This window comes from Antechinus flavipes, chromosome 1 (assembly GCF_016432865.1).
Source record: "Antechinus flavipes isolate AdamAnt ecotype Samford, QLD, Australia chromosome 1, AdamAnt_v2, whole genome shotgun sequence".
NCBI classification, from domain to species: Eukaryota; Metazoa; Chordata; class Mammalia; order Dasyuromorphia; family Dasyuridae; genus Antechinus; species Antechinus flavipes.
Genome location: NC_067398.1, coordinates 573,735,604 through 573,758,116, shown reverse-complemented (window position 1 = coordinate 573,758,116; position 22,513 = coordinate 573,735,604). Strand labels below are relative to the sequence as shown.

Below are 22,513 nucleotides of genomic sequence, written 5' to 3'. Positions count from 1 at the left end.
CCAAATAATTTCTAAATAATGTACAGCTCTTTGAAGCAGGAGGGGGCAAGGAAAAAAGAAAGTTATTTGATAACTTTATTATGTATGTAAAAGGAATAACATTACACATATTAGATTTGCTGTTTATGTGTAATCATTTTTTATTCTATTATGTTATATAAATGTTTAGTTTATCTCAAGTTCAGAAAAAAATAATTTTTCCCATAAAAAATAAATTTAACACAATAGCTAAAACAAACAAAATAATAAATTTCCTTGAAGTCTTCCTTGGTCTTATAGATTGGAGTTCTTAAGTTATTTTTATTACACTTTTGTTTTTGTTCTCCTAGTTCTGCTTATTTCCCTCTACATCAGTTAACCAAGTATTCTAGGTTTTTCTAAATCCATCTCTTTCATAATTTCTTATAATGAAGTAATATTTCATTATATTCTTATTCTGTAATTTGGTTAGCCATTTATCAATTGGTGGGCACTCACTTTGTTTCCAACATTTTGTGACAACAAAAAGTTTTTTATATTCTTGTACAAGAGTCCTTTGTCTCTAACTTTTTTTTTTTTTTTTTTTTTGGCAGTACATGTCTAATAAAGGCATTGCTGGGCAAAGTGATGGGAGGGGATATTATTACAAATTGCTTTGCCAAATGTTTGAAACAATTCACACCTCCACTTATAGTATATCTTAGTATGCCTATGTTCCCAGGGTCCTTCCATCAATTGCTATTTTTCTTTTTTAAAAATGTTTTGACAATCTAATGTGTGTGAAGTGAAAGCTCAGTTATATTAATTTACATTAATCTATTTGAGTTTTGAAGCACTTTTTCCTGTATTGATAACTTTCTTCTTTATGAACTTTCTTCTCTTCACATATTATTTGACATTAGTTTTCTTAAGAATAGCATTTTTGTTTATGTGTATATGTACATATTTATATACATATGTGTTTGCATGTATCAATTCCATATGCACATTAGATATTTTAATTAGAAAAAATTGCAAAGTTAAGAGGGTTTTTTTTTGTTGTTTATGCAAAGGCTTTTTGATTTTAATCACAATTGTCCATTTCATTTTTTGTGATCACTTTTATTCCTTATTTGGTTCCTCTGATTTTTAAGTATGACAGTCTTAGTTTGAGTTTTTGAGTGGTGGGGAAAAGGTGAGAAGAATAAATTTATAAATGATGTTAAAGTGGCTGGAGAATCAATTAGAGGGGAGTAAATGGGATTGCCTTAGTGAAGCTGTGGCAGGATTGTCTTTAAGTTGTTTTCAGCAGCACCTGAATAGAAAAGTAGTGGGAATAACTCAGGGATAGATGGTTTGCTAAAATGTGAGTGTCAATAGGAGAGTTGTTGAGTATCAAGTGTAGAATTATTAAAGGATTAAGGGAGGAAAGTGAAGGGGAGAAATAGGCATTGAATGTCAAGACAAGGACAACAAGTAGATTGTAGGAAGAATAAAGCACAGAGAGGGAAAGGAATAATAGTTTAGGACAGGACAAAGGCATTTCTGAGTCCTTGATCTTGGAAGTAAAACAGTTGTGCTTAATGGCAAGTTTAAATATGTGACCATCCCTTATACATGATAGATAGATCAATTGCAGTAAGTCCCAGGAGTTGAGTAAATTGAGAAAGTATGTATGTGATTACTATTTGAGGAAACATTTATGCTGAGGTCCTCTAAGATATGGATAGTAATTGTAGTCCTTGTGAAAGAAAAGATTTACCGAAATTCTGACCTACATATTAAATTTAATAAATATTCTAGGTCACATTTATCGAATAATGCATTACTCAGTCAAGTTATTTCTGGAGTAAGGAGCCTCTCCATTTTGTTAACTCCCTCTTTTGGGAGGGTGGGAGAAGCTGATAATTGATAGTAAAGTCTACATCTAGAGAGGAGTTAACTTGACTTTTGCGTCTTTTGCCTGAGGTTGTATTTTTCAGAGGCTATTTAGACATGCGGCACGGCTCAGGGATGGCTTAGAAAAGAGAGTTGGTTTAGAAGTCAGTTTTAGATATAATATTGACTGAAAAATGTTACAGAACTTCTAAAGTCCCTGATCGTTTTGGTGAAGTTCTTCTATTGGAGCTCTAGATCGCTGATGAAATCTCAGGTCTGATAAATTTAGAAAGATGGTTTTGAGACAACAGGTGACCCGACTCTAACAGACAGTCTCGGGCATCTCTCCTGAAAATACTAATTGTAACATGTCTTTTGGATAGTCAATGTAGTGATTTGTTTTGCTCAACTGTCAATGAGTTTCAAGAGATTTGTTTTTGTGGTTTGTGTGTGTGTGTGTTGTGCGTGTGTATAGGGGATAGGGTTTATAAGAAATAAAGAAAACAAATGCTTAATTGAAAAAAAATTAATTTGAAAAAATTGTCGTAGTCTCCAGTCTGTGGAATTACACTTTTTCCCCTTTTCAAACCTCCCCCAAGAAAGCAAACTATTAGCAGAATCTAAACTCCACTTGACAGCCCGAGCCAGATTTATTCCTCGAGAAGCACCCCCACAACGGGACTCCCCCAGGAGATCCGCCCCACAGTAAGACTGCGCCTGGGCCCGAGGGGCGGTTTTAGAAGCGCCTTACCACCTCTCCCAGTTTACTCTTTCCCCTGCTCCCGCTCCCACTCCCAGTCCCACTCCCCCTCCCTTCGTCCTCAGCCTGGGCGGCACGCGAGCACCTGCTGGCCCGTGCTCCGCCCGTTAACGGTTCCTGTAGGGGCGAGACGCTGCCCCTGACTCTTCGTAGGCTCCGCCCCCTTCCCCGCCCCTCCCCGGCCCCACCCAGACCTGCCCTTCCCCCGCCCCTCCCCCGCCCCCTAGCCCCAGTCGGGATCCCGCTCCCGACCCCGCGGCCGCTCCCGGAGGAGGAGGAGGCAGCGTGAGGAGGGAACGGTGCCCTCGACCGGAGGCAAGAGGACCGACGGGGTGGCTGCGCCGGGGGTCGTTGTGCCAGAGCTGGGAAGCCGCGGTGCCGCACCGGACACCCTGCCCCGAGCTCTCTCCGATCCTGAGGCGGTAGGTGGCGGGTCGTCGGAGAAGGAGGAACTGGGGATGGGGGGAGGGGCGATTTTGAAAGAGGAGGGGTTGTCCTGAAGGGGATTTGTGTGGGAAGAGAAGGGGGAATGGATGCGGTGGGGGATGGGAGAGGGCGGTTACGGTCATGGGGCGGGTCCCTCCCAGGCCTAGGGCGGAGGAGCGAGAGTTGGAGGGGGCGGGGAGGGATTCGTTTGTGTGTGTCTGCCCCGCCACCTCTGGGGATCTTAATACCTGTTAATGAGTTCAGTGGTTTTGTGACTGGCCTGGGCTTGTTAGTTTTTATTTTTCCCCTTAAGTGTTTTTGTTTGTGTTTATAGCACTCTTTTCTTTCCTATATCAGGAGTTTCTTAACCTCTTGTGTGTGTCCAGTGGATGGACCCCCTTGGCAACTTAAAAAATGTTTTCAAATACTTAGAAGTACTGAGTAGGATTACAGAGAAAACCAAATCTATGGAAATAAGATTATCTGAATACGTTTACATATATGTGTGGGTGGGCGGGAGTGGATGGGGTATATTTAAAGTTGACGGACCTCCGGTGAATAGTGCCCTGTAACTGGGAAAAAGTGAAAGAAAAAGGCACCTGTTCTGTGTTGTAACCACGAAGGCCAGCTTTGTATTGTATGGTTAATTGACATTAACACAGAAAAGTTCTTCAAAAAATGACTTTCAAGACTTAGCTCAAATCTGACTAATTAAATGAGGGCATTCTTGAACATTCCCCTACCTCCAACCTGCTGGTATTCTCTCCCAAATAACTTGGTATCTATTTTGCTATCCTATACGTACGTATGTTGGCTCCCCTTTTAGAATGTGAAGTTAGGAACTGTTTCACTTTGTATCTGCAGCATCTAGTACATATTGGGCACTTAGGAAACGTTTGATTTTTTTTATTATTGTCTAGTCTTTCTCAGATTCTTAAGTAACCTCATTTGAGGTTTTCTTGGCAAAGACACTGGAGTGTTTTGCCATTTCTTTCTCCAGCTCTTTTTATAAATAAGAAAATTGATATAATCAGGGTTAAGTGATGTGCCCAGGGTCACGCGGCTAGTAGGTGTCTGAAGGCTCCAGGCTTGGGGCTATATCTACTGGGCCATCAGCTGCTAAACCTGGAAGCTTGATTATTAATTTGGTTTTTAGGCAAGATTATGTTCTCTCCTGCTCCTCCTACTTTTTAAGTGTTTGGGGGTTTTGTTTGCATTTTCCCCCCTCTATATCGTGAAACTGAATTTTTAGACATTATTTTCAGGATAAAGAAAGAATATTAGTAATATGGGAGTCTTCAGCTGGAACCACATAGATGATTTCTGCTTCTACTTATTCCCCTCTTGCCGGTTTCCTATCAGTATTTCAAATGAGTAATTGGACACACTTAAGTGCCTTTTAAGTTTTGTAACTGTCAGGCATTATCTTAAATTTTGACATGCAAAAACAACGTGCCCTCTCTCAACTTTTCATGTTCATTCATAAAATGTGTCATTAATTTTCAAGAGTTCTTAATTTTCTGAATGTGATGTACTAAGATTTTAGAGTTTCCATGAAATTAAATATTATTTTCTTGGTCATATGGAAAAATTAATGGGTTGATGATTGTTTTCATCATTTAAACTTTTCTCTTTATCTTATTTCTTTTTTATTTCTCAAATATTTCCTCTCTTTCCTGATAGCTGGAAGGATTAATAACACATTTGATATAGAAATAAAATTTAAGAGGTGATTTTAGGTACCTGATTTTGCATTTTAAAACTGTATGCAACTAATTGGGCTTTTGACCTGGAATTTCACTGTACTTTTTTGGTAATACAAAAAGAAAGTGGTCCAGTAACTTAATTGATACAATTTAAATAGTTAATTTCTAAGGGGGGAATGGCATGATGTCTGGACACACTCCAATTAATCCTCTGATTTTTCATCCACAAATGTTACGCTCTTTACGTTTTGGATTAATCATTAAACAGGTAGATACCAAGTATCAAGAAGTACTTAATTTTTGATTTTAATTGAATAATATATTTTTTAATAATTTATTTCTTTCCATTATTCATAAATGACAAAGTACCAAAGGTTAATAGTTTCTTTACTGCAACATTATGTAATGGGTAATGTTTTTGGCTTACCTCAAGTTAATGCATGTGTATACTTGTATGCTTGACTTGCTATTGGTTAGAAAAAAACTATAGAGAATTCCATATTATTCATAGATATGTTAAATTTCATTAGTAAGACTTTAGCAATAATCTAGTCAACCATTTTATAGATGAGGAAACTGAGCTCTACAGACCACAGAAATTGTCACCTTGTTCATGGTCTTACCTACAGTCAGCTAGTTAATAGAAGAACTGGGACTGAAAAATAAGTCTTGTAACTCTCAGACCAGTGTCATTTCTACAACGTGATTGTATTTAAAACACTATTTTTAACACAGTTGTAGCAACAATCACTTATAGGCCTCTTATTGAATTTATGACTAGCTGTTTCAAAATGAATGATGTTTAAAGTTCTAAATTTCTAGCAGGAAATTTATAAATGCTAAAACTTTTATACATTAACATTTTGGTAGTCTTTACCATTTGCTGCCAAATGCTGTATGTAGGATTCTGTTTCCCTTGCAACTGTTGACATCACAAATGCCTGCTCTAGGTAATACCAACTGTTTCGAGGAAAACTTTTTCAATTCTGCATTGAGGATTTGTCCACTGAGTGAATGAGGAACTGGGATTTATGTAGCATCTGATTTTATTTTATAGACTTTATTAACTTGGTAATTTATCTGTAAAAAATTTTAGCTATGAATTATAGATTTTGTATTGTATATAGGTTTTTAGATAATATAGTATATCATTTCATTTTATGTGAAATCCTTTGTTTTAGCATCAGTAGGAAGCTTCCTTTTATTATATAGCTACATCTTGTACGTATACTATTAATACATTTCCAATAATTCTTGTAATAGGCAACATAGATAGCAAAAAGTTGCTAGATAATAATGTATTTTATAATAACTGTCAGAATGTTTATGAAAGCATTAAAAATAGTAAAGCATTTTATGTATTACTGATTCTTGGACCTCATTTAAAAACCTTATTAGACTTCTTTAAAATTTTAACTAGTCAAAATTGTAGTATAAAAAAGTGTCAATACAAATGTTGGTATTCTTTAGCTATTGACTAATAAATTATTCTTGATGCTCTCTTCCTGACAATATTAAATATTAAATTGAATAAACAAAAACTGCTCTTTTGGAATAATGCTTGTTTTTAATCACAAACTAGTAATAGAAATTGTCAGCATTTAGCTTCTTTTTAATGTAAAATTTATATAGTTCTTTTTAAAAAGGGCATTATTTAAAGGTTGTGGTCTTAATAATAGAATTGTAGATAGTCTTTTTCTTTCAAAATTCTTTTTGTAACTCACATTTATATAGTGTCTTAAAGTTCTTAAAGTGCTTTCTTCTCCAAATTCTACAAGTTATGTAGTGGAAGCAATGCCAAAATGGCTCAGGTTGAGACAGTTAAGTGTGGGAATTTTAAACTAGTTAACTATTTAATTCTGTGGTGATAGAGAACTAGCCTCTACATCTGGAAGACCTGGATTTAAGTTAAACCCCTGATACATATTGGTTGTAGTTCTGTGTCCCAGAAAAGCTCTCTTTAAAACTCAGTAATTTTTCAGAATGGTTGTGGAACTTCATTGGGAGAGGGTTTCCTCACCTGGAGAGCTCACTATAGCCTTGAAGTCAGACATGTAGAGACTAAAAAATAAAAACCTAAGCAAGCCCTCAAAGATTCCATGGCATTACTTTGTGAAATAAATAGGTCAAACATCATTCATATTCATCTTTTATCTTTTCTTCCCTTCTTCCTCAAATAAAGGAATTTTTATTTTACCTTTGCATTTAATTTTAACTGTGCCCCTTTGTTCCTCCCATCCCTCAAAAAAGAAAAAGAAACTTTTTTGCTTAGGGTATAACATTGGGCACCTTTAAACCCGATTTCTACATGATTTGCCGAGTTTTTAAGGCTTTCTGGATGAAGAAAAAAGGGATTTATAAGGGGTTGTTTAATCTATTTGTGTTGATAATTTAAGGATTCATGATTTCATTATTGTGAGCACTCATTCCAATAATGTGGATCACAGTCTTACTGTGTCTGTCTTATTATTATTAGTCTTTCTAAATTGCTTATGTCAGAAAACCAACATTTTGCTAATGAGTTTGCTGTGTTTAGCTAGTGAATCTCAGATGACAAAGAGTTTCAGTTGTTCAACCTATAGTTAGATTTTTTCAAATTCAGTAGATTTTCTAGCCAGTGCCTTGACTCCAGTGGCCTACCCTTAAAGAACAGAAGGCCTTCTCCAAGCCACAATGAGGCATCAGAGTTGCAACTGTGTCGGCTTTGTGTTGATAATAGACATAGTTTAGCAAATTTTGCCTGAGATATTATTTGAAAAATGTTTTTTCACTTAATAGAATATAAGCTTCTTGAAATTAAGGATTTTTTTTTGTTTTTCTATTCCTAGTACCTGGCACACTTCATAAATACTTGTTGATTGAAAAGTTAGACATGTTACTTTTTCTTTCTGAGAAAAAAGAACTGAAAACTAAGATTTCTTTTCCAAATGCTTCTTTCAAGCAATTTTTTATATATATACATATAAATCTATATAAATACACACATATATCATTTATTTTTTCTTTCCTTCTGGTTAAAGGAGAAGTTTGCCTTTTCTTCACTAAGGCAATAGCCTTCTATGCTCTTGATTTTCTCTTTCTTCCCCTTCTCCTTTTATATTTTTTGTACATCTTGGCATTATCCCTGTTTTTCTACAAACATACAATCCCTAATCCAAAAAAAAAAAAAAAAGTTATTTCTTTTATCTTTCTGCTCCCATCTAAGCTATTGCATTTCCTTTTTTTGTAAGATTGATAAATTTAGCTGCTTCTTTCTCACCCATTGTCTCCATAAATTCTTCCAGTTTGGCTTTTACTAAACTCTATTGCTTTTACAGAAGTTGTTTTCCCAAAAGTTGCCATCATCAAATTCAATGACTTTTCTTCCCCAGTCCCCATTTTCTTTGGTTTCCCTGGAACATTTGGTGCAGTTGAGCATACTATCTTATTCTTGAACCATGCTCTCTTAATTCTAGTATCTCTTTGTCATTTTTATCTTTGTCTCCTTTGCTTGCTGTCCTTTTCTTAGGGGAAGGGACGTTTTCTTTAAGGGATGGGGTGTTTTCCAAAGTTATGTCCTTGACTTGTTTCCGTTATTTCTTCCTTATTAATCATATTAATTCTCATCTCTCTGTTGATGATTTTTAAATCTATTTCTTGTCTTGACATCTCAGATGATCATTGGCCAACTCTTTCTGAATGTCCTACCAGCATTTCAACATCATGATATTTGGAGTGGTTTAGCATTTTTTTCCTCCTTAAACTAGCTTTCTCCATTACCTCCCATTCATTGTTCCTATCAATATATTACTAATCACTTAGTCATCTCTTATTTTGTTGTTATCTTAAGGCAAGAATTATTAAGTGCCTCATATGTGCCAGGTACAAATTTTCTAGGTGCTGAAGATAAAAATACAAAAATGAGATAGATGCTGCCCTCAAAAAACTTTATATTTTATTGGAGGTGATACAACATAATAAGTAAATACAGGATATATGTGCAATATGTATGTGGGTGTACACAAAACATTACAAAGCAATTTCTTAGTCGTTTTTTTTTTTTTTTTTTTCCCCAAGGCAGTTGGGGTTGTGATTTGACACCAGGGTCATATAGCTACTAAGTGCTATGTGTTTTAAGGCTGGATTTGAATCAGGCTGGTAGAATAAATTGGCTCCAGAATATGATTTCAAATGCCAAACAGATGATTTTGGATTTTATCTTGAGTGGAGGGAAAATGAAGTAAGTTAAGTATAAGATATTGGCAGAGACAGGTCTGCCCCTTAAGAATTTCAACTGGTAGTATACATATACCAATGCTAAATTGTTGAGGGGAAAGACTAGAGGCAAGAAGTCCAATTAAGAGGCTACTGAAATAATTATGAGGATCTAGCCGAGGGTCATTATAGTACAAATGGAGAGAAGTAGGTAGGTGACGAGCATAGGAAGATTCAATAAGGTTTAATTCAGGTAGAGGGAAGAGTTAAGATGATTTTATGATTTTGACTGTGGATAATTGGAAGTATAGTTATGTGATCTTACGTTAATGAATGAAGAAATATTTAATGCTTACTGTGTGTCAGAAATTAAGGAATTAAGGAGAAATACAAATAAGCAAGACAGTCCCTGTCCTCAAGAATCTTATATTCTAAATAGGTAAGATAAAACATATTAGGGAATTGTGACCAGACTGGAAGTCATGGAGCAATTGATTGACAAGTCTTTTCTAAATCGTGGACTTGATTTTGTTAGTATTTGCAGAGCTAGAGTTGGAAAGAGGTGTGAGATAGTCATATGGTGGTACAGTATTGATTCAGTCAAGAAAAGTAGCATGGTAGGTTTTAATCTGTGACAAAAATTAGAAATTCTCGCCAATCAGAAGCCCATAGCCGTAAGCCTGGATGGAATTGGAATTTGAGACTAGGGATGTATTTTTGTTGAATTTAAGATGCCCCAGAAGTCATTTTTTTCCTAGCTTTCAAAGGTTTCCACAACCTGGTGCAACCTTACCTTTTTTCCTCATATTCTGTATGCTTGGATGTCCTGTCTTCCCCCCTTGTTGAATTCCTCTCCAATCTTTAAAAGTGAAAGCTCCCTTTTCTTAGAAATCTTTCCTATTCTCTTATGTTAGCAACAAACTTATCTCTTGAGTTTCAGATAGCATTTTGATTTTCAAGTCTGTTATGCTTAATTATGTTATAAATTATAATTGGTTTGGTATCTTATCCTTGTATTAGCTCTACTAGATCAGTAATCATATCCTGTCTAAACTTGTCATCTTTCCAGTAGCTAGCACAAAGCTCTACATAGTAGGGGCTGAACTAATGTTGTTGAATTCATTTCTATCTTGAAATTGGTGCATCTTTATTCTTATTTAAAAGCTTTATAAAAAATTGAATTTATAAAATTCCATGAATTCAATCAAGTAATGTAAATGAGAATTAAATTTTCTTAGTTAAACCATACTATATAACTATAATTTTTCTTTTAAAGTATGGAACCTCAAGGTCTTTATGATAATGGAAACCAAAAAATTGATTGGTAAACCGCTTCAGCCAGCAAGACCAGTTAGACATCTGTCTTCTCCCCATGGTGAGTAATCTAGCTGCTCCATCTCTAAATATTGGCTGTTTTCAATCAATAAAAAATGGCTTAATGCTTCAAAGTACGATATTATTATTGTGTGAAAGTTAAATGAAAACTGGAAGATTGTCTAATATCTGATATATTAAGAAAAATAAAAATTATCTATTAACTCATAATCTGAAAGACCAGCAAAAGGTGAGAGTTAAATTAGTACTTGACTAAAAGTAACCTTGTGTATTTTTGTTTCAGGTCTCATTTTGGCAGATCACTGGCTCCTGCTCAGATTAATACCCCAGCATAACTTGTGCCAATTGACAATGATCACTGCAGAGTCTTATTGAAGAATGAAAAATCCTTGAAAAAATTAGGTATCTAAGTGCAATTTAAAAATTGTTATAAAACAGCACTTGTAGATTCTGTGGTGATTGTGATGTCATAACTTTATTTTGGTAAAGTTTAAGGCTATGCTCTGAGCTGGAACAGGTAATCTGACTTCTGGAAAACTAAACGTAGGAAAATAGGTAAGTTTTAAGATACATTTTGCAGAAATGCCCATTTTAACCTTTTATTCTCAGAATCATTAGTCCACAAAGTTAACTTTTTTGTTGTTGATTGCTTGGGAAAATTCTAACTGGGGTGGGGGGAAAGGGGGAGGCATGGTAAGAATCTTTTGTGAGCTGACCTAAATTAAAGCAGAAACTTATCTAAATTTCTATTATTATTTATCCTTTTGCACTACCTACTGTTGTGTACAGATAGCCCTTCATATTTAGCAGCCTCATTTGTGGTTTTTATATTTCAGTAATTTGTTTATAATGAGATTTACTTTACCTTTACCTTGATTGTTTACTTAGAGCAGGGATGCTTATTTTTTTTTATGTGTCAGAGTCCTTTGGTAATTTGGTAAAACTTGTGGATCCACCCTTTTGAATGCATAAAATAGATAAGATTGCCAAGGAAACAAATGTTATTGAAATTCAGCTGTCAAAAAAAATTTTTTTAAGATAAGTTTAAGGACCTTAGAAACTTTGATTTAGAGGAATGTTAACCCTCAAATCATACTCTATAGGTCCCTTTCTTAGGTTTAGGATCAACATTCATTTTGAGCAATTGTAGGATCATAGAGTAAGAACTGTAAGGAACCTTAGAGGCTATCAAATCCAGTTGCTTTTAGATAGGTGAAGAAGTTGAGGTTCAGAGAAGGGTGAGTGATTTACCTATCTATACTTATATAACTAGTGTGTGTTGAGTCCAGATTTGAAACTGGGTGTGTTGATTGCAAATCTAGTGTTTCTACATCATACCATACTGCTGCTTTATTTCATTTTCTCTTTCCTATTATTATACTACAAATTAAAGAAAACTTTTTTTAACCTTCTTTTTTGCTACATTTTCTACCAGGCTAGGTGCTGGATTGACAGACTGACTGGATGAAAATAATTGCATTGTTAATAATTATTTTGAGTAACTCAGAATTAAGACTCAAATAATCTGTTTATGTGGAAGATCTCTTTGCAAAGTTATTTCCATTTTATTTCCTACTTGATTTTGGAATCACTCTAAATTTGAAGAATGCAATCATTTATTTTCATTCTACAACAAATCCGTATGTCTCCAGGGATTAATTATATGATTCTTAAAGGGAAAATTCATTGAAAAGAGTAAGTATTCTAGATAAAGATTTTTGTCTGCTCCAGACAGCTATTATTATTATTTTTTCAGTTATTCATATTAAACCTACAAAATAATTTTAAAAAGTAAAAATGGAAAATAAGAATAAAAATTTGATGTTATATAATATCATTATGTGTGGAAAAAAATAACTACTGTGGTAACTAAAATGCACCTAATATAATAAGGCTCCTAGCAATTTAATATCAAAGAATTCTAAGATGTGTAGACATATCCTTCCTATGCTTTCAGTTAACTTTCCTTCATTGGATAATACTTATATTGCATGTATTAAAATCATTCCTACATTTAAAAGCTCTCCAAGAAGGAGATTTCTTGGCTAATCTAGTAAATAAAACCTAGGTATAAATTTATTCAGTGATAGAAAATATTTTCTTGTAGTTAACAAATGCCTTATTTTTAAGCTTTTTTCTTCTTATTCTTTTCTCAGGGAAGATGGACTCAGCTAGTCACTCTTCTTTTTATTATAATCTCAGGAATCCAAGAGTCATTTACTTTTGTTTTACTGCCTAGACTATTTTAGGCACCCAACTATTAAAAACCATAAAAAGTCTTCTCACTAAGTTTATGGCTTTTGCTTAGTTTTATTTTTTATCAATTAATAAAGATAAATACCTTGTCCCAACAGGAGCAGCATTTCCCTTTAATTTTCAAAATGAAAGTCCATGCAGCACTCAGTGTTTACAAAGTGGAGTTGGCAGGGTAAGTTTACAAATATTTAGAGAATAAATCATTGAAATTATGAAAAGAATTTAAAGAATTCATAGGCTAAATAGTCTAGCGTGTAATAGTCAATATATTCATTCCCTATTCAAGTCTTGCTGTCCTTCCATAGTTGAAGGTGAAAATATTGATATATTAGTGGTGATTAATGTGTACTGGTTCATCCATGTTGATAATTATTTTGAGTAACTCAGAATTAAGGCTCAAATAATCTGCTCATGTGGAAGATCTCTTTGTAAACTTATCCTACACTAGTGCCTCCTAATTTCTTCCAAAAGTAAAAAGGCACACAAATGACAACAGAAAAGTATAAAAGTTCTGATTGAAGTAACCAGAAAGTACCTTGAAAGATTATAGGAGGGAAGTATCACATTGTGTGATTTCTTTTGAGGTGTTTTTGTTTTTTTTTTTTTTTTTTTGTTTTTGTTTTTTTTTGGGGGGGGAGGGGGGAGAATGGTGAGGCAAGTGAGGTTAAGTGACTTGCCACACAGCTAGTAAATGTTAAGCGTCTGAGATAAAATTTGAACTCAGGTCCTTTTGACTCCAAGATTGGTATATTCTCTACTGCACCATCTAGATACCCCGACATTGATTACAAAAATAAAAAGCATTTGTATAAGAAATCAGAAATTCTTTCACTCTCCCTAATTTGTAGATGAAGGCCAATTTGGATGTAGAACTTTGAATGTCTGACTTGGTTGATATACTGGTTTATTTTGCTAAACTGTTACAAGGATGGCTCCTGGATCTGTCATTTATTGTGTATCTACTGTATGTCAGGCACTCCAAAGAAAAAAGATGAGAGTCCCTGCTGTCAAGCAGTTCACAGTCTAATGGGAGAGACAAAATGAAAACAATTATGTACAGAAAAGAGATATATACTTTAAATTGGATTATAATAAATTAAATTGGATATAATCAGTAATGAGAAGGCCCTAATATTAATGGTGATTCCAAAAGGCTTCTTGTAGAAGATGGGATTTTAACTTTAAGCTTTGAAGCTAGGGAGTCTAGGAGGTAAAAGAGGAGGATTTTTCCACACATGGGAAAAACCAGTGAAAAATGCTTGAAATATAGACATGAGTAGCTTGTTGAAGAATATCAAAGAGGCCATTGTCACTGTATTGCAAAGTATGTGGTTTAAGAAGGCTGTTAATGTAGAAGAGAGACCAGATTGTGAAGTAGTTTAGATATCAAAAAGAGGATTTTGATTTTTTATTTGATTGTAAAGGTGATAAGGAGCCACTGGAATTAATGAATAGGAAAATGATATGATCAGACCTGAACTTCAGAAAGTTCACTTTGATAATTGAATAAGGATGAACTAAAGTGGGGCTCACTTGAAGCAAAGACACCAATTGACAAGGTATAAAGTCCAGGAAGGGGATGATGAAATTGTGTACCAAGGTGTCAGCACTTAGAGTCAATTGACTAGATATTATCAAGATGGAATCCACAGGATTTTGCAAGAGATTGAATAGGGATGGTGAGAGATTGAAAAATCAAGGATAACACCTAATTTGTAAATATGGGGGATGGTGCTCTTGACAGTATTAAAGAAATTCAGAAGTGGAGGGTGTTTGGAAGGAAAACATCTAAGTCCAATTTTGAATTATGTCAAATTTAAGGAGTCTGTGATATATCCAGTTTGGGAGAAGTCTTAAGAGGTAGTTATATAGATAGGGTTAGATAAATAGATGTGAGACTAATCAGTATAAAAATGATAATTAAACTCCCAAGGAGATAAGATCAAATGAAATAGTACATTGTTTAGTTAATATTTAAGCCAAAATCTATACTTTGACATTTTAAATTATTGGAATAAATAATTTTTAATAAAGTGGAGAAACATGAAATACTTAAAATTGGGGCTTTTAAAAGTACATTTTATTCCTGTTCAGCAGTGTAAGACTAATGGAATGCAAACCTTCACTCAAGGTCTTAGTCAACCACAGCAGCATCAGTCTCCAGTCAAAAAAGGTAAACCTTCTCTAAATCCCCAAATAAATAAAGGCAGTATTTTTGATATTAAGATGTAAATCAATTTAACATACAGTTGTTAACTAATGAAATTTAAAATTTGGCTAAAAACCTTTTGTATTCTAGGCAACTTGCCTACAACTTTAGACTTTCTTGTTGTTGAAAGATAGATTTTTTTTTTTTTTTTTTGCCATTCTACTTTATATTTCATGAAGAAACTTGCATCTCAGATTTCCAGTTATTTCTAATATTAACTTGAAACTACTTGGGAAAAGTATTATATTTACATTATGCCAAAAGGGGGAGATACTGCTTAACAATATTGTAGTGATTAATTATGTGGAAACATTGGTTGTAAAGATTAATGTTGTTTCTATTTTTGACGTTTTTTCTGTATTTGGTACATCTTTTAAACAGTAAAACTTCATTAATTCATACTTTATTAATTTATAGCTTATAAAGAATATTCTGTGACTAGGTCATTTGTAGTATCTGTAAAGAAAAGGTTTGCTGAAAGAATAAATATAATGTTATAAATAAGATTTTATTTGGCATGTTTAAACTGCTTTAGAGAACAAGCTACTTTAGTATGTTATGTGCAAATGATATTGCTTCTAATTACTATTTAGAATTTTGTAGTATTTAAAGATGAAACATTAATTATTCAACAGATATTTTTGATTATCATCTTTGTGCATGATATTGTATTAACATGTATAGGACTGAACATACAAAATATTTAAATTTATTCACATCTAAAACAATAAGCACAATTTGCTAAAGTTTTATTGTATGATTTTTAAAATTATTTTTCCCCAGTATGTAGATTCTCCTTGAATTTCAGTAGATAATTCCAAGGATGAGAAAAAAGCCAAAAAATAAAAAATAAAGGCACAACAACATTCACATAAAAAGACAATGTATATTTTCTTGAAAATAGGTGTTATTATTTTTATATCAGTGGAGTTGCCTACATTAAATAGAACTGGAGCCAACAAAATATAATTAAAAGAAATACTATTAATTTTAATTTTGTATGTTTCTTTGAATAAGAAAATATTATTAATTAAAGTAAATAGCTAATAAGTTTTGTGAGATGAGGCCAGGATAAATATCAAATGAAAAAGAGTTATATACCATGTATGACTTTTGGATAGGTGATCCAAAGTGCAAAGATGCAAAGTCGTTGATAAAAATTCTTGTTTGAAGATTGAATTAGGTTCTCATCTTGGCTTATTCATTAGCCATGATCTTACGTCAAAAGTTCTTTCATCTGTTTCTTATTCCATATCTAAATTGGTGACCATAATGAGGTTTTTGTGAAGATCAATTGAGGGTAAATTATTAAATGCTATATCATTTTGAGGTAGTGATGTTATATTTATATAGCAATAGAATAGGTATTATAGCTTATGGTACTTTTGTGACTTCCTTTGTTAATTTTTTTTCCCAGATAGTATAAATTGGAATGTGGGTTTGAAGTAAATATTTTCTTTCCCAAGGTACTAGCCAAAGGGCTGATGTTTTGAAGTATATTTCATGTAATTAAAACCTCTAATATTTTAGAAATTGGATTAGAAATAGAAACATTAGTTGCATTTAACAAAACTTGCAGCATTGCAGCACCAAGGAATGCCTCATCTATCTAGATATTGGACCATAGAGGGTTAGTTAAAAGAGTCCCTGTAGAAATTATTCCCTCAAGCATTCACCTTCCTTTCAACAGACCATTTATTCTTTCCTGGGCTGTCTGGCTTCTTGTTTCATTCACAGGAACAAGGGATAATTGAAGGGAATTGATATAGTTGAGGAAATATTAACTTGAACTTTTTTTCCTCCAAAAAATAACCTTTTCAATCTAGAAAACATAAAAGAAATATGCCAAAACTTATATAGCAGAAAATTTTACTTAGTCAAATTCTAATTGGTGTTTAATGTATACAGAAAGAATTAAATATAGCAGAGATTTCCTGTTGAAGCTTTCAAGTGTTTCCATCTGTAGAAAGAAGCCAGACTTTCTGCCTGATCATCCCATTGTACTCCAGAAGCCAGTAAGTATTTTTTTTAAATCAGTTCAGTTCAACAAGTATTGATTGGAGTGTCTCTTAAGTTTCTAATTCTTTGTGATTTGGTATATTTCTCCAAGCTTAGATCAATACAAAACTAATGTGGAACCGTAAAGCTAAGATGTAGGAAATGTTTGAAGCATTCAGTGTATTGTAGAAGCTATTGTGGAGGAAGGAATGACTTTTTTTTTTTTTTTTTTTTTTTTTTGCTGAGGCAATTGGGGTCAAGGGACTTGCATTATCACACAGTTAGGAATTTTGGGTCTGAGGCCAGATTTGAATTCAGATTCTCCTAATTTCAGGGCTGGTGCTTTATTCACTGCATCATCTAACTGCCCCTACTTTTTTTACTTTGTAAAAAAAGGCAGATTTGTAATCAGAGGCCACAAATCTTAGAGAAACAGATTCCAGCTGAATAAAATTATCCAAAAGCAAAATAGTTTGTTTTCAAAGGGAATCTGGCATTATCAGAAGTCTTCAAAAAGCAGATTCTCAAGTGATTGCTGAGTGGAATGTTTTAGAGAGAGTTTTTCATAACTCTAAAAATTCCTTTTAGGTCTAAAAATCTGTTCTTGGAAGATAAAGCAGTAACATCTTTAGGAAAATTTTCTCCTCTTTTTAAATTGCACGTGTATGCACGGACTGAGCCACAGTTATTAAATTGTAAGCCTCTTGAGAGCATAAATGGTATCCCCAGAGCTTAGCAAAATGCCCGGCACATTAATAAATGCTAGTTGAGTGATTGAATTGCCTACTTAGAAAATACTACCTGAGTTGCATTCTGCATATAAATACTGATGGATTAAATGACCAAAACCGCATGTGTGAGGCCCAAGATTTGGCCTAGATAGTGTTTTCAGTAGAACTATTCAGGAGATGTAATAGCAACAATTTGAAAGGAAACTTTTTAGGTTTAATAATATCAGCATTGAAGTTAAAAGTTGGAATATATAGATTTTAATATTGTCTGTGTTATATTTAACCACATTTATGAAACCTTTTGAAGTTCTGCCTTCCTCAACTATAAAATTAAGAGGTTTGAGTAGATTTGTTTTTTTTAAAGATGCCTTCCACCTCAAAATCCTATGGTGCCATTTTATCTGGCTCTCTTGATGCAACAATTCATTTGATTTTCTCTTACAAGTTTTTTAAGCAACCATAAAAATAATAGCACTTATTGAAACATATGAGCAAACCAGCAGAAATGTGTAGGATCATAAATTTAGCAATTTCTAGTCTAAAGCAGATTAATTATTATAGAATAAATATTTAGAAAATATGGCAGTTGGGATGTTTACTTTTTTGAAAAAGTGTTTTCATTTATGTGAGGAAATATAGCCACTTCAGTAGATATTTATGAATAATCAAGAGAAGGCTTTGTTTATTCTCTTTGAGCTTGAGTCTGACAAATCCTTTCCTTGTGCTTCCTATTCTTTTCCCAACTTCTTTTCATCATTTCTCCTTTTTTTCTCCTGTAAAATATCTACATCCCTCTTTTATGTTTTCTCAAAGAAACTTAGCTTTTTCTCATATAGAACTTAATATAGTTGGCTTTTTTCATGGAGAGTGACAAAACTAGGAGGTTTGGGTGATATGAATGCTGTTGAGAATACTTCAGAAAAGGAAGAATAAAATCCCTCTTGTTTTGTTCTTCATCATGAACATTCCAGCCTAGAGAACAAATAAGCCTTTCCATGTTTGAGGTATACTTGGAACTTTCTCATTTTCAGAAATTTGTATTATCTCATACTTGGAAGGGACCTCAGAAGACATCTAATTCAACTTGAACAGGAATTTTTTCACATGATCCCTAGAAGTGTTCCTCACTCCTTAAATTATAAGGAGGACTTCCACCTCCCCTAGTAGTCTTCTACTTTGGAATAATTTTAACAATAAGAAAGTTTTAATGTATATATTCAATCTTAAATATGTGTCCACAACTTCCACCTGTTTTTCCTACCTTTGTTCCTAGAACAAGAAGTATTGTGCCTTTTTGTGTGACATTTCTTTACATACTTGAAGGCAGCTACTAAGCTACTACTAAGTCTCCTTTAGGCTAAATATTTGTAATTCCTTCAATGATTTCTCATATTGCATGATGTGAAGACCTTTCATAATCCTGAGTGCCTTTCTGCAGCTCTAGCTTTTCAATCAAAAATTTTCTTTAAAATTTGGTGTCTGAAATTGAACATAGTACTCTGTTGTCTGAACATAACAGAATAAAGAAATATCTTCTCTGCGCCTTAGACATTATCAAAATAAAAGGTGGCAAAAAAGAAAACACATAACACATTTCAATTGGTTTAAAAAAAAAAAAAAAAGCTGATTTACTGTCCAATAGATTGATAAATCTTACAGGAAGTAAACAAGTTACTACCTAAGCTAATGTCCTTAAAACCTTAACTTCCCCCGTGGTCTATGTCTCAGTCACCCTCAGGTTCTTGTCAAATATTACATAAAAATAAAATTACAACATAACATTTCTTACAGTTAGAAAAAAGCTCTTATTTGGATTAATCTTGCCTCATTTCTTGTTAGCCCAAACATTTTTTTAGAAGAATTCTCATTAAATTTTTCTCATTCTATTTCTGACCTTCATCACTTCTTGCCTACACTATTGCAATAAGTTTTTTGTGGAATCTTTACTTCAATCCTCCCCTGTCTCCAGTCCATCCTTCACAAAGTTGCAAAACTATTTTTCTAAAATAGAATCATTATTTTAAGGTTCATCTGGATGGGTTTTTGTTTCCCCACCTTCATTCTCATTCTTCCCACCAAAAGCAAACTTTTTTATCTTAGATAATTTGTCTGATAATTGACATTCCTCTAGTGGTTTTTATGGCTTTCAGGAGCAAACAAAAGGGCTCCATTTGCCCTTCAAAGTCCTTTACAACTTAGTGCCATTACATCTTTCTAAGGAATAAAAAGTATGTATATTTTATATAAAGTATAATAATATTATATATTTCAAACAAATTGGCCTTCTTACTGTTTCTCACATGAAATAACAAACCTTGCAGTGATTAGAATTTGTGCTTTATATGCAAATGTTTTATATTATAGTGTGAAGACCACATAGAAAATCTGCATTCCTGAATTGTATTTAGAGCAACATTTTGCCCTATTGAATATAATAAAAATTGTTTTATTTCTAGTCAAATTACTTCAAGATATTATGTAATAGTATGGTTTCTAATCAATTTACTATACCTGACATGTCCTAGACATTAAATTAAGAATATTGATTTCATAGGCAACTAAAAAAATTATGAATATGGGTTTTATTTATTGAGAACTTTCTTTTGTGTTTCAGGAAAACAACCAAAGTTTTAAGTAGCATTTATAAGAACAGATGATTTTGAAGATAAAGAATCGTTCATTTTATATTTTGGACACCTAAAAATGAAGTGGATCTAGTAACAATAACTGCGATGGACTGTGACAATCCAATTTATTTTTCATTTCAATGGTTGACTATTTGGTTTTCCCTAAAATGAGTAAGAAATATTTTAAACTATAAAGAACTTTCTTTCTAATCAGCTTCAGCTTTTGCAGGCAAGCAACTGCATAATTTGGGAAATAACACTGGAAAGTAGTAATTTACTTAGTTTTGTGGGAAGACCCGGTATTTATAATTTGCACGTTACTTGCAATTTTTTTTTTTTTTTTTTTGTTTTTCATCATTTGTAATAATGGAATGGAAATGCAAGCTGTAACGATTCTCAAATATAAAATATTTGCTACTATATTATGTATATAGTACATAATCTTTTGTTGCCTTTAAAGTTGCTTTTATTCTTGTTTCCAGTAACTTTATACCAACACTTGAAAGAATCTTTTGTAATCTCCTCAAAGCCTTAATTTGATTGAGTAAATGTAATGGTGTGGTTCTCAAAGACAGAGAGGAGAATTTCTTATAGCCATTTCTGGCCAAGTGGTTTTTAGGTTGTTGGACAATAAACATTGTCATGGCAATCCTAAAATTGTTAGCAGAGACAAACTAATTGGAAGCTGTATTAGTGATTCCAAATGGAACTATGGAGCTGCAAAAAGTACTGCTTATGTTATAGATCAGACTATGAAAAGTAGTTCAGAGTTTTTATAAAAAGGACTGTTACTCTCATAACCAAAAAGGAAAATGTTAGGGATTTGTAAGGTTGCACATTCATTAAGCTTCAATGCTATATTCAACTCTCTAATTTCCTTATAATGTCAAGAAAGTATTTGGATGAAGCATTTAATAAGTAAAATTCCTAAAATTAAAATTTTTTTATACCATGGATATTCTGTAATGAAAAAGCCACCCCAAATATTACTGGAAAGTGTTTTCCAGCTCAGTGTCAAAAAGCCACTTACCAGTTATAGAACCATTATTTTGAGGAGGTTCATCTGGATGGGTTTTTGTCTCCCCCAACTTCACCCTCCCCCTCCCCACCAAGACAGAAAATAGCAAACTATTTTGTTCATTTTTCCCGGGCTGGGTCAAAGGAATAGGAAAGAGTGGCTCTCTGTACCAGGAGCAAATTATTATTTGGCAAAGGGTAAAAATGGTGTAAAGGTAAGTGTCAATCCCTCTCACCTTCATTAAAGGGATTTCCCTTTGTAGAAAACAAAAGGTTTTTAATTTGATTAAGTAAATCCCTTTTCTCTTCAGGTCTTAGAGCCATTTTCCTGAGATCCTAGTTTTTAGACTAAAGTCTTCAAACTTCAATCCCTTACTCACCTACTTTCCCCAGGAAAAGGTTCCCTCTGAAGTGTTGAGAAGGCATTCATTTAAAATCTAAAGTGAAATTTTTATGATGAGCTGTTGCATATAACACCCTTTTAAAACAACAGCTTTTTACTTTGCTAATTCTTCTACCTGTGTAATAGTTTTATTGCAGTCAGACTTGTCACATGTGATTAAATTCTCTCACATCTTAAATTGCCTTTTCTTATTTGAGTCCCTTTATTGATAATTTTAAAAAGCTATAAAACCTAATTTTATGTATATTTGGAATCTGGTAAGCCCTTATGCTGAAAATCTGTTGGATAAGCCATTGCTGTGGGCAGAACACTTAAAATGTCATGCTACCATGGGCCAGACATTGAAGACTACACCGTATTAAAAGACTTAATGTGGTTCCTAAAATCTGATGCTGAAAATGACCAGCTGAACAATGGCTGGCCTTTATTTATCATTTAAAAAGTTGCGTTTGGGAGCTGTATTTTATTCTAGCCATTTGAAACCAACTTTTTTCAGGGGAAGATTAAGCAGAAATTGTACACTGAGTTTTGTTACGGTGATAAAATTTTGATGGGTTTTCAAAGTCAATTGATCCTTTGTTACTGTACATATTCAGAATGAGGCTGCAAGACTTTTTATATTCTGTCTCTTTGCCTTTGTACATATGTATAGCATGTTTAAATAATCATTGTACATCTCCAGTAATGTTGCGCTTTGCTTTGTATATAAATTAAAAGAGTTGAGAGTTATTATTTTGTAATGTTTGTCTTCAATAGAATTGGCCAAGATAAGTAAAATTACAGACCTAATCCATCAAGAATCAAAATAGACTGTCTTTATACCTAGGAGAAATTCTGAAATATCTGAAAAATGAATTTAATTTAGGCTAGAGGAAGATTGATGGGGACACACAATGCTCTGTGGGTGGTTCAGAGTTATGATTATATTTGAGAATGTTTCTGTTATCTGTAATTTTATAGTCTTTAAAAAGTAGTTTTTAAATAGAGCTATTTAAATTATACAATGGTGAAAAGA

General features: G+C 33.3%; 1 protein-coding gene across 3 annotated transcripts; it reads left to right on the top strand.

Moving 5' to 3' along the window:
• The first annotated feature begins 2,811 nt into the window (after positions 1-2,811).
• On the top strand, positions 2,812-22,227 carry C1H8orf88 (chromosome 1 C8orf88 homolog). 3 transcript variants are annotated; one of them, XM_051970832.1, is made up of 6 exons: positions 2,812-3,018; positions 10,199-10,297; positions 12,612-12,685; positions 14,611-14,686; positions 16,631-16,737; positions 20,066-22,227. In XM_051970832.1, exons 2-6 carry the CDS (start codon positions 10,219-10,221, stop codon positions 20,087-20,089), a joined length of 360 nt encoding a protein of 119 aa, XP_051826792.1. In that variant the 5' UTR covers positions 2,812-3,018; positions 10,199-10,218; the 3' UTR covers positions 20,090-22,227. The 3 variants fall into 3 exon arrangements, with proteins under 3 accessions (XP_051826792.1, XP_051826790.1, XP_051826791.1); XM_051970830.1 differs by having other exon boundaries at positions 2,813-3,018; positions 14,608-14,686; XM_051970831.1 differs by lacking the exon at positions 2,812-3,018 and adding an exon at positions 5,696-5,799 and having other exon boundaries at positions 14,608-14,686.
• The last annotated feature ends 286 nt before the right edge of the window (positions 22,228-22,513 follow it).